The sequence below is a fragment of the Diceros bicornis genome, chromosome 2 (assembly GCF_020826845.1).
Source record: "Diceros bicornis minor isolate mBicDic1 chromosome 2, mDicBic1.mat.cur, whole genome shotgun sequence".
Lineage (NCBI taxonomy): Eukaryota > Metazoa > Chordata > Mammalia > Perissodactyla > Rhinocerotidae > Diceros > Diceros bicornis.
This window is the reverse complement of record NC_080741.1, coordinates 17,959,815-17,972,632: the sequence shown is the minus strand read 5'-3', so window position 1 is coordinate 17,972,632 and position 12,818 is coordinate 17,959,815. Positions and strand designations below refer to the sequence as shown.

The 12,818-nt window shown below is 38.2% G+C and overlaps 1 protein-coding gene across 9 annotated transcripts in view; it reads left to right on the top strand.

Annotated features, from left to right (window-relative positions):
* Positions 1 to 12,818, top strand: part of CEP63 (centrosomal protein 63) — a 58,374-nt gene that overhangs the window by 33,637 nt on the left and 11,919 nt on the right. For 8 of the 9 annotated variants that reach the window (XM_058552756.1, XM_058552728.1, XM_058552765.1 and 5 more), the window contains 6 exons: positions 1,809 to 2,042; positions 2,290 to 2,429; positions 3,256 to 3,393; positions 6,468 to 6,582; positions 7,691 to 7,888; positions 9,795 to 9,881. In XM_058552756.1, the coding sequence (XP_058408739.1) occupies positions 1,809 to 2,042; positions 2,290 to 2,429; positions 3,256 to 3,393; positions 6,468 to 6,582; positions 7,691 to 7,888; positions 9,795 to 9,881 (912 nt within the window). Of the gene's footprint in view, positions 1 to 1,808; positions 2,043 to 2,289; positions 2,430 to 3,255; positions 3,394 to 6,467; positions 6,583 to 7,690; positions 7,889 to 9,794; positions 9,882 to 12,591; positions 12,694 to 12,818 lie in introns of all 9 variants that reach the window. The other variant, XR_009221841.1, reaches the window with a different exon arrangement.

Here is a 12,818-nt window from a genome sequence, read left to right as displayed (position 1 = left end):
TACTGGGTCGTATGGTAAGAGTATATTAACTTTTGTAAGAGAACACCAAACTGTCTTCCAAAATGGCTGTATCATTTTGCATTCCCACCAGTAATGTGTGAGAGTTTCTGTTGCTTCACATCCTCGCCAGCATTTGGTGTGGTCAGTGTTCCAGATTTTGGCCATCCTAATAGCTGTATAATTGTTGTTTTAATTTGCATTTCCGTGATGACATGGATCATCTTTTTATATGTTTATTTGCTATCCATATATCTTCTTTAGTGAGATGCCTGTTCAGGTCTGTGGCCTATTTTTTGGGGGTGGTTTGTTTTCTTATTGTTGAGTTGTAAGAGTTCTTTTTTTATTTTGTATAACAGTCCTTTATTAGGTGTGTTTTTTGCAAATATTTTCTCCCAATCTGTGGCTTGTCTTCTCATTCTCTTGACATTAAGTTTTTAATTTTAATGAAGTTCAGCTTATCAATTATTTCTTTCAGGGATCGTGTCTTTAGTGTTATATCTAAAAAGGCAAAAGGCTTCACTATATCCAAAGTTATCTAGGTGTGCTCCTATGTTATCTTCCAAGAGTTTTATAGTTTTGCATTTTACATTTAAGTCTATATTTTGAGTTAATTTTTTGAAAGGTGTAAGGTCTTTGTCTAGATTTGTTTTTTTTTTCGCATGTGGATGTCCAGTTGTTCCAGCACCATTTGTTGAAGAGACTGTCTTTGCTCTGTTTATTGCCTTTGCTCCTCTGTCAAAGATCAGTTGACTATATTTATGGGGGTCTGTTTCTGGGCTCTCTGTTCTGTTCCATTGATCTTGTTGTGTATTCTTTCATCAGTACTACACTGTCTTGATTACTGTAGCTTTATAGTTAGTCTTGAAGTCAGGTAGTGTCAGTCATCCAACTTTGTTCTTCTTTTTCAATACTGCATTGGCTATTCTGAGTTTTTTGCCTCTCTATATAAACTTCAGAATCAGTTTGTTGATATCCATAAAATAACTTTCTGGGATTTTAATTGAGATTGTGTTGAATCCATAGATCACATTGGAAAACACTGACGTGTTGACACTATTAAGTCTTCCTATCTATGAACATTGACTATCTCCCCATTTATTTAGTTCTTCTTTGATTTCATTCATCAGAGTTTTGTAATTTTCTTCGTATAGATCTTGTACATATTTTGTTAGATTTATACTTAAGTATTTAATTTTTTTTAGGTGTTAATGTAAATGGTATTGTGTTTTTAGTTTAAATTCCAATGTGTTCATTGTTGGTATATAGGAAAGTGATAGAGTTTTTGTATACTAACCTTATATCCTGCAACCTTACTATAATTGCTTATTAATTCCAAGAGGTTTTTTTGTTGATTCTTTGAGGTTTTCTACATAGACAATCATGTTATCTGTGAATAAAGACAGTTTTATGTCTACCTTCTCAATCTCTTTACCTTTTATTTCCTTTTCTTGCCTTATTGCATTAACAAGGATATCCAGTGTGATGTTAAAAAGGAGTGGTGAGAGGAGACATCCTTGCCTTGTACCTGATCTTAGTGGGAAAGCTTTGAGTTTCTCACCATTAAGTGTGATGTTAGCTATATGGTTTTTGTAGATAGTCTTTATCAAGTTGAGAAAGTTCCCGTCTATTCCTAGTTTTTATCATGAGGGTTTTTTTTTTTAATCATGAATGGGTTATTATATATTTTTAATGAGCCAATCCTTTATATTTTTATAGAAGTAAAACTCAATTTCATTTTAGTCTTCCTTATTCATTGATTATTCTTTTACCATTTCACTTCTACCTATTGGTAATCTGTGTGTTTCTAGGCTCAGCTTGCCAATCGGAAACAAAAGTTAGAGTCTGTGGAGCTGTCCAGCCAGTCGGAAATTCAGCACCTGAGCAGTAAGCTGGAGCGGGCCAATGACACTATCTGTGCCAATGAGTTGGAAATAGAGCGCCTCACCATGAGGGTCAACGACTTGGTTGGAACTAACGTGACTGTTATGCAAGAGCAGCGGCAAAAAGAAGAAAAATTGAGAGAATCTGAAAAACTGTTAGAGGTGTGTTTTAAAATGACTATAATTGGGGAAATGTGTGTATGCGTGTTTCAAGAGAGAATAATTAACTTAGAATTAGGTTCTAAAATCTGTGGTTTCTTCTCTACTCTGTAGCCAGTAGATCAGATATTGATAGCCTTATTAATATTGTGTCTGTTGTATAACTTAAACAGTCTGATTCTATGGCTTCCTTTTCTCATGAAATAGAAAAATTGTAGTAACATCTGACTTTTTTCTGAGTATTTTGCAGTTTCTGCAGGAAGAAAAGAGAGAATTGAAGGCAACTCTTCAGTCTCAAGAAAATTGCATCCGTGAGGAAAGAATGCAGAAGGAGAAGCTACAAGCAAAATTAAAGGCAGCTGACACTAAACACGCAGTAGAGGCCATAAGGTATATTTAGTCTGAAATACTATTAATCTTAGCCACTTGGTGGTTTGGCATTAAGCACCAGTTTTAATATTACATATTCATAATTTTGTGTTTGATCATAGTATGGGTTTTCTTTTTTAGTTTTAATTTCTGAGTTACATTTTTATAGTGTTAAAAAAATTTGTGTTTAATTTTTTCTGCCTCCTGTTTGTGTCTCTAACCAAGAGACTCTGATATTTAGAAAATTGGAAACCCCTTGGTCAATCCAACCCTTGGTGAAACTTCAAATGTGAAAGGAATTGTAGTCCGCATCTCCTGGAGGCCTCTCTGCCTTGGTAGAATAAGTCGTGATTAGTAGCTGCTTATCATCAATATCATCAACAAGCAGCTATTGAGATAGCCCTTTTAAAAAAATTCCTAAAACTGATTTTATTTCTCTATATGAATTATTGCTGTGAGATTTATAGTGGAAAGTAAAGAAAGGAGCTATGTTCCTTTGCTTGATTTGTCTTGTGGAGCACATTTCTGTTCTTGCCAGAACTCTCCTGTAACTTTTCAGTTTGACTCAAGCTATCAAGTGTCAAAAAGTGATTTTTGTCGTTTCGTCTTTTTCCCTTGAAAAACAGGCCAAATTCCAATTGAGAAAGGAGTAAACTGCTGCTGACTTTTTTGAGAAGCATTATCTCTTGCCCCTTGACTTTCCCAGTGTTCCTTTTGTAAAGCAGGCGACAAACTGAAGAGTTCCAAGGAGTTTCATTACCAAAAACAGTAGCGAAATATGAACTGGTTGTGCGTTATTTTTGTTTGCAAAGATAAAAGGCCTTTAACATCCTGTGTCCTTTCACAGGTCACTGGAGGAGTCTCAGGCAGAAAGGAGCTACCCCTCTCAAGGGCAGGGGGACTTAGACCTTGTGCTCTCCCAGCTGGATTTTACCCATACAAGTGAAGAACTTCTGCAGGCAGAGGTGACTCGTTTGGAAGGCAGGTAGATGATTATATACACTTTTCAAAAATGTTGAAGTTTAGGGCCGGCCTGGTAGCATAGTGGTTAAGTTCACATGCTTTGCTTTGGTGGCCCAGGGTTTGCGGGTTCAGATCCCTGGCTCGGACCTACACGCTGCTCATTAAGCCATGCTGTGATGGTGTCCCACATACAAAAGTAGAGGAAGACTGGCACAGATGTTAGCTCAGGGCCAATCTTCCTTACCAAAAAAAATTAAAAAAATAAAAATTCAAGTTTAAAAAATGATTTTTCATCGTCATATTGATAAAGTAAACTAATATAATAGTCTTAGTGAAAAAATAAGTTTTTTTCTCTAGTATCTGCAAATGGCCTAACTTCTTATTCCATTGGTAAAACAAGCAATTAAAGGAGAGCTTCCCAATCTTTCTTCCACCAAATCTACCAGTCCGCCTGCCTCTACGCATCATCTGTTAACAGTGGGTGAATTGATGGATGACATGTCTGTGCTCCTAGGACTCTACTTGTGTACTGTTTCTACAGTTTTTTTTTTCTTTTACGTCATAAAGTTCTTTCTTGCTGCTAAATCATTTCCAGTGGTATAAAATATGCTTTAATATTTCCCGTCTTGGGAAAAATATTAAAACTTTCCTTTAATCCTATATCCCTGTCAAGTTACTTCCATATTTCTCTGCTCTCCTTCAAAACCAAATTCTTCAAAGGAGTTGTCTGCACTGACTGTCTCTACTTCTTTACCTCGCTGAAGCGATGTGGAACCGCTTCTATCAGGCTTTCCCCTCTACCAGCCGCCTCGCTGGAACTGCTCTGGGCCAGGTCACACTGCACACATGGTACGCCTTCCTTCTGCTCTGAGTGCTGCTGCTACTTCTTGGGTAGCAAGAAGTATCCTGGCTTATGCTGTACCACGCCCAGCTCACTTGTGTCCTTGTCATACTTGTGAACATCTTTTGTTTGTCATACCTCTAAACTTTTTGACTGAGAAGTTTCATATTTTGTTTAAAACATGAATCATGATTATTCGTACACTAGCATTTTCTGTGTAAAAGATGAAATATATAAACTAATAGTCTTTAGCCAAACAAACAACAAAATAATTGTCACTTTACCCTTTAAAACTTATCTTTAAGTAATACATTTTTTGTTTTTACTTTTCTTTCTGTTTTTGGAAACCACTAAGTATTTTCTTTATATATGAAATATACATGCATACACACACACAGTTTTTGCTTTATTTCTTTTTCACTTTGAAATACATAAGATACTCTTGATTATCGTTACTGAGGTATATATTCACACTTTGGATTGAATAAAATGAAGCTTATTATTCCTTTTTGACATTAGAACTAAAATTACATTTTTGTCATAGATTTTCCATTGATTGGCTTTTTAGTAAACTTTTACCTGTATGTATGTTTTGTGCTGTACGTGTATGTACTGTGCTCTCATTAGGCTCTGAAGACATGCCTCTTGTTTCTGATTTCCAGTGTGACCTTGGACACCTTAGCTTCCTTAGGCCCCCATTTTCCCATCTGTAGATAGGACAAGATTATCTCTGATTTTGCTTCTCTCTCTCGTTATTTGACACATTATAATCACATAGTAAGTACCAAATAAATGAGCATTCTAGAATTTTTAGAAATAGGTAATATTGGAATAAAGGTATACAAACACCAGTGTTCAGTAATAAAACAATGGCTCTAAAAAATTATTTTTTTGTATCAAAAGGCAAGTAGAGGGGACGGCCAGGTGGTGCAAGCGGTTAAGTGCGCACACTCCGCTGCAGTGGCCCGGGGTTCACCGGTTCAGATCCCGGGTGTGCACTGACGCACCGCTTGTTAAGCCACGCTGTGGCGGCGTCCCATATAAAGTGGAGGAAGATGGGCATGGATGTTAGCCCACGGCCAGTCTTCCTCAGCAAAAAGAAGAGGATTGGCAGATGTTAGCTCAGGGCCGATTTTACTCACCAAAAAAAAAAAAAAATGGCAAGTAGAAAAAGGAACCCTTTTAGACAGTTTGTGTTGTTCAGTTTGAACAAAGTGTTCCTTAAAACAGGAAGTGGGAGAATTTAAATAATTGTGTTTGTGTTGTTGTATTGCAAAGATGGTATTTTTGAATGATAGCTTACCTGGTGAGTTGACTATGTTTGTAAAACTGTCTAGGTGGTTAGTAAGCATTTATTGAACAGTCTAGAACCAGAGGATATAGGGGCTGAGGGAATGATAGGCAAGGTTGGAGGGAGATAAGACGTAAAAGACATTATTTTAATCATAGAATTTGTAGTTTGATAGACAAAATATACACATTACAAGGCCTGAGAGCAATTTAAAGTAGAAAATTCTAGGAAATTTGTACATTCAAGCTGTATAAATTAAAAATAAACTCTATTTAAGATGATTAGGGGGATGAGGGTTGGGGTGGTTGTGTCAGATGAATGCTGATCTGATTCTTGAAAGGGTGTTGACCATCCACTGCCAGGTGGGAGGGGAAGGTGCTGTGTGTTCAAGGGGATGGTGTATGAAGAGACAAGAAGTCAGGCATAGCAAATGGCACATGGCAGACAGAAAAGCCTATCGATTTGGAAGCAAAAGGTTTTGTTAGTAGAAATGAGCAGTGAGATAAGAGAGGTGTGGTGCCCCTGAGGGTCTTCTATCTGGTGAGAGATTGATTCTTAAGTAAGGGTGACAAGTTGGAAACTCTTTAAAGAAGATTATTCTGGCAGCTGTGTGTAGGGTGGAATTGTAATTAAGTCTAGTAAAGATTGAGATTATGATGGCAGCTCCCGTACAACTAGAGAGAAAAAATTAGCTAAATTGCTGTAATCTTTAGAATTTTGTGACCAGTTAAATTTTAAAGGGAAGGAATGATGATAGGTAAACACAGAAATCAAAGGTAACTTCAAAATTTGAATCAAATTTAGCTGCCTCTAATAAGGAAATTGGAAATGAGCTTTAATTTGGGGTGAGAGGTGGTGTCTAAGATATTTCTTGGACATCAAGAAGGTAAGTTAGATAATTCCATTTGTGGGTTTCAGGGTTTTTGTTTTGCTTTAAATGTGTGATCCTATTTTTGTCATACAGCTTGGAATCTGTGAGTGCAACATGTAAACAGCTGAGCCAAGAACTAATGGAAAAATATGAAGAATTGAAGAAGATGGAGGTATATAACAATGAGTACAGAGCAGAGATTAAGAAGGTAAAAATCTGCATGCCTGGGATCACAAAGTTGTATGTGTTTATGGACTGAGCTGTGGACTGGGAGGTTATAGGAGTTATTTTTAATGACAGAAATATGTAGACCAAAGGGCCACTTGATATTCAGGAGGAGACGAGCACCTGGAATGTTCTTAGGGAAAGTGTCTTTCTTGGTCATCCTCAGTGATGCCATATTAATATTTTCAAGATAATTGAAGCTTTCCCCCTTGAACTCTAAAACTTTATTTTAGACGTGTTTTGATGAAAAGCTTTCTAAAAGGTGTATACTTTCTTGCTTGCAAAAAGATATTATATGAGCTGGCATTGGCTAAAGATGGTTATGGCTGTGTATCCTCTTCTGTGCTGTGGTCTAATTAATACTCTCATTGGCTGCAGAGCTGTTCGTCTCTACATTGTGGGCCCTGGCTGTCCTGTGTGTTGACTCCTATTTTTTTAATCACTTCTTTGAGATTGCTTCTAGCCCCTTTCTTCTTCTTATCTTTCTGTTATGTTGTGTGGATCAGGAAACCATATAAGCAAAATTTTTAGACTTGCAACTAAAAAAAGAATGAAAGTCACAGGTGCTGTTCTCTAAATGATGTGTGCATGGACTTTGATACTGGTTCTTAGCATTTGGATAACCCATCTCTCACTGTTTTGAGATCTAATAAATGATTGTGGGTATAACCACCTGACCTTCAGCACAGGTATGCAACTTGGTAAATTGCTAATTTTCCGCAGATTTAATCTAGAAAAAAATTCATTGTCTTGAGGTAAGGTAAACATTATCTTATTATTTTAACTATTAATATATTTTTTTATTTATTTTTTATTTTTTAAATTTTATTTATTTATTTATTTTTTCCCCCAAAGCCCCAGTAGATAGTTATATGTCATAGTTGCACATCCTTCTAGTTGCTGTATGTGGGACGTGGCTTCAGCATGGCCGGAGAAGCCGTGCATCAGTGCGTGCCCGGGATCCGAACCCGGGCCGCCAGCAGCGGAGCGCGCGCACTCAACCGCTAAGCCACCGGGCTGGCCCTTAATATATTTTTTTATTGACATGCTTTCTCTTAATTTTTCATGCTTTCCTTTCTGTTTCTTTGTAGCTGAAAGATCAGATTTTGCAGACTGAACAGAGTTATAGTTCTGCGCTAGAAGGAATGAAGATGGAGATCTCACAGCTCACTCGAGAGTTACATCAGCGAGATATCACTATTGCTTCCACCAAAAGTTCTTCCTCTGACATGGAAAAGCGACTCAAAGCAGAGCTACAAAAGGCAGAGGAAAAAGCAGTAGAGCATAAGGTGAAGCTTGAACAAAAACTCTTCTTATTTGAAGTTTGTTTTTGAAGATTGAATTTATTTAAAATATAATTTCCGTAGTATTTAATTCAGTAAATTTTTATTAGACACCTGCTTTGGGCTGAGAGTATGCTGGTTAACAAGCGTTCTAGTGAGGCTTGATGGGGAGGTGAGAGTAGATATAGACACGTGAAGAGACTATTTCTGTGGTGTATGGTGAGAGAGGGACATGTTCTCTGTGATAGACTAGAGTACCAGGGGCAAGTGGCCGAGATGAGACAGGAAAGCAGGGACTAGCTCCTGAGGGGCCCTGTCAACCGCATGGAGGAGTTTAGTGTTGTCTTCAGGTCAGTAGAGAATAGCTTTAAGCAGGGTAAAAGGTCTCTGTGGTTGTCACATGAGGAAGAAGCAGGGACACAAAGAGACCACTCAGGTGCTGTTTCGGCAGTAAGATGGTGGCCTGAGGCGGGGGCAAGGGTGGTAGAGGGAAATGGATGAATTCTGGAGATATTTGGCTGGTAAAATTGACTGGACTTTGTATTTGGTTTGATAGAGAGAAGGAGTTAGAGTTAAGGAAGGATGTCACTCGATGCCAGTTTGGGCAACTGAGTGGAAAGTGATGCTCTTTAGTGAAATAGAGAAAAGATAGGGAGCAGGTTTAGGGAGGATGAGGAATTTGTATGAAAAGTACACAAAATAGCGAAGCTGGTGGAGGGGACATTGGTTTGAGATAAAGATATTTCATATGGAAATATCTAATAGTCAATTCCACAGACGGCCTGGAGTTCGAGATTAAAATCAGGGTAAGACATTGAGCTCGAAGTGTTTGCTTGAAGTTGGCATTTGAAACAGCCTGAGGGGCTTAGAGATTATATGAGAAAGCGTAGAATATGAAGAGCAGAGACTTGAACCAAACTTAGGATACTGCTCATTTAGGGTAAAAAGGTGTTGGAGTGGAGCTGAAAAAAAAAAAGTAGCAATAAGAAAAGAAACAAGATAGTTTTCACTTAGGAAGCAGGAAGCCAAGAAGGCAGGAATCTCTCCAAGTAGGAATGGTCAAGCAAAAAGGCCAAGGAGAGAGCTAGCCCTCATGGCCTAGTGGTTAAAGTTCAGCACGCTCTGCTTTGGCAGCCTGGGTTCACTTCCAGGTCGTGGAACCACACCACCTGTCTGTCAGTTGCCATTCTGTGGCGGTGGCTCACATAGAAGAACTAGAATGACCTACAGTTAGGATATACAGCTATGTACTGGGGCTTTGGGGAGGGGAAATAAAGGGAAGATTGGCAACAGATGTTAGCTCAGGGTGAATCTTTTCCCTGAAGACCAAAGCTAAGGAGAATCTGAAAATAAGTTACTGTATCGTGAAAGGAGTACAATTCTCATGATGTTGGAGGTAGAAGCCAAGTTAGAAGAGGCTAACCAGGAGAGTGATTCGGGATTTACCAGTGAACTGATTCATCTTCTTAGACTAATAGTTTAATTACATGTCTGTTAATTCATCTTGAAACATCTTTTTTTTTTTTTTTTGTGAGGAAGATCAGCCCTGAGCTAACATCTGCCAGTCCTTCCTCTTTTTGCTGAGGAAAGACTGGCCCTGGGCTAACATCCATGCCCATCTTCCTCCGCTTTGTACGGGACGCCACCACAGCATGGTTTGCCAAGCAGTGCGTCAGTGCACGCCTGGGATCCGAACCGGTGAACCCCGGGCTGCCTCAGCGGAGCGCGCTCACTTAACCGCCTGCGCCACCGGGCCGGCCCCTTGAAACACCTTTTTAAAAAATCCTTTTAGAAAATATTTGTGTATGTATCAATGAAGAATGTAACTTTGCCTAATGAAATTACGTATGCAAAAATTTTGTAAGATGCATTTGATTTATTTGTTATGTTTTTTCTGCTTTTCCCCTCTCAGGAGATTTTGGATCAGCTGGAGTCAGTCAAGTTAGAAAATCGTCATCTTTCTGAAATGGTGATGAAATTGAAATTGGGTTTACATGAGGTACGTAAATGGAAACTTAAGTTTTTCTACTATCCAGGCCTTTAAAAGAATCACTTTGTAAATATTGATATTGTAAAGAGAGAATTCAGATCAAACTATGGAATGATCCTTTTGCAGAAACTTTCAAATAAAACGAAGTCAGGACAATGATAGAAGTGAGCAAAATATGATTCTCTGCTCCAGCAATTGGAGGATATTTTTTATATCATGTATGTGATAAAATACATGTACAGTCTGTGTTCTTGATAGGGAGAATGTATTTAAGGGCTTAGCATAGTGCCTGGCATTTAGTAAGTACACAATAAATGTTAGATGCTGTTATTGTTATTGTAATTATTATGTTCACAATATCTTTTCATTATAAAGTATATTATCTTTTAAATAATTTAGTTTTAATTATATTTCTATAAAATATAATTCATTTAATCAAATATTCTAGAATCTTTTATGTTCAGAGCATTTTAGTAGATGTTGTAATGTACACAAGGATGAAGAAGATAGGATTCTTGCCCTTAAGAGATTGAGAGTAATCCAATAGGGAGGATGAGAAATGTATACAAGCTTACGTGAAACCAGAGAGCACGTGATTAGCTAACGGTGAGTCATAAACAGTGTCAGTGTTCTTTTAACTATTTTGTTATAAAATTCTTATAATTTGCAAAATGACCCATCTATTCTGACCCATGTTTTCTTTCTTTTTTTTTTTTTTTTTGTGAGGAAGATCAGCCCTGAGCTAACATCCATGCCAATCCTCCTCTTTTAGCTGAGGAAGACTGGCCCTGAGCTAACATCCGTGCCAATCTTCCTCCACTTTATGTGGGAGGCTGCCACAGCATGGCCTGACAAGCGGTGCATCGGTGCGCACCTGGGATCTGAACCCCGGGCCGCCAGCAGCGGAGCGTGCCCACTTAACCACTATGCCACGGGGCCGGCCCCTGACCCATCTTTTCTTCATGTAGGTCAAATGCCCCAAGATAGTAGAAATTCTTTTTTTCTGTACTTCTGGAGATTATGTGTCTCCAAAGATGCACAGTTACACAATGCCCCTATTTGCTCCCAAGTAGTTCTGATTTCACAATTATGGGTTATGGAGGCTGGGATGGGAGAAAGTGCAAATGCTATATGAATACTTTATTTCAACTGAAAGAAAATATAGAGCATGACTTTTATAATCTTTGGGAGCATAAGATTCTCTTAGCATCATGAAACCATAAAGGGTTTTACAACATAAGGAATTTTACGACGTAAAATTTCTAGATGGCAAAAGACCCCATAAAAAAAGACTTAAAGGGGGGTCGACCCAGTGGCATAGTGGTTAAGTTTGCACGCTCTGCTTCAGCGGCCTGGGGTTTGCAGGTTTGGACCTATGCACTGTTCATCAAGCGATGAATCCCATATATAAAGTAGAGGAGGATTGGCACAGGTGTTAGCTCAATGACAATCTTCTTCAAGCAAAAAGAGAAGGATTGGCAACAGATGTTAGCTCAGGGCCAATCTTCCTCACCAAAAAAAAAAAAAAAAGACTTAAGAGGCCAGCCCGGTGGCATAGTGGTTAAGTTCATGTGCTCTGCTTCAGCGGCCCGGGGTTCACAGGTTTGGATCCTGGGTGCAGACCTATGCACCGTTCATCAAGCCATGCTGTGGTGGCATCCCATATACAAAATAGAGGAAGATGGACACACATGTTAGCTCAGGGCTAATCTTCAGCCAAAAGAGGAAGATTGGCAACGGATATTTGCTCAGGGCCCATCTTCCTCACCAAAAACAAAAACAAAAACAAAAAAAAAGGCTTAAAAGATTAAGGGAAAACAATCTATAAACAGACAAAAGATTAATATAAAATACTAATATATAATGAATTCCTACAAAGATAATAAAAAGATAATCCAGTAGAAAATGGGCAAAGGACATAAGTAGATAATTCACAGAAGTAATACAAAAATCCAGTAAATAAGGAAAGCTGCTCAACCTCCCTAATAGTCAAAACAAAATGAATATTCTTTTGCTAATTAGATTGACAATGATTTTTAAAAACTAATATAGCCAGTGTTGGCAAGGATATAGGGAAACAGCCTCTTTCATGCTCTGTTAATGAGAAAGTGAACTGATATAGCCTTTCTAAAGGACAATTTAGCAAAACCCATCAAACTTGTAAATATATACAGCCTATGGACTCCAGAGTCATGTGCATTTCTGATTTTGATAGTCATTGCTGAATAGTTCTCCAGAAAGTCATATTAGTTTGCTTTCTCAAAGAACCCATACTATAGGAGCAAATGTGCAAAAATGGTCATTTCATTGTTGTTTGCAATAGCCAAAATTTTTTTTATTGATGTCATAATTGTTTATAACATTATGAGATTCCAGTTGTACATTATTATTTGTCAGTCACCATATAAATGCGCCACTTCACCCCTTGTGCCCACCCCCCAACCCCCTTCCCCCTGGTAACCACCATACAGTTCTCTCTGTCCGTGTGTTGGTTTATATTCCATGTACGAGTGAAATCATGTGGTGTTTGTTTTTCTCTCTCTGGCTTATTTCACTTAACATAATACCCTCCAGGTCCAACCATGTTGTTGCAAATGGGACAATTTTGTCTTTTTTTTTTATGGCTGAGTAGTATTCCATTGTATATATGTATACCACGTCTTCTTTATCCTGTCACCTATTGATGGACACTTGGGTTGCTTCCATGTCTTGCCTATAGTGAATAATCCTGCAATGCGCATAGGGGTGCATAAGCCTCCTTGGATTGTTGATTTCAAGTTCTTTGGATAAATACCCGGAAGTGGGATAGCTGGATCATAAGGTATTTCTACTTTTAATTTTTTGAGGAATCTCCATACTGTTTTCCATGGAGGCTGCACCAGTTTGCATTCCCACCAGCACTGAGTGAGGGTTCCTTTTTCTCCACATCCTCTCCAACATTTGTTA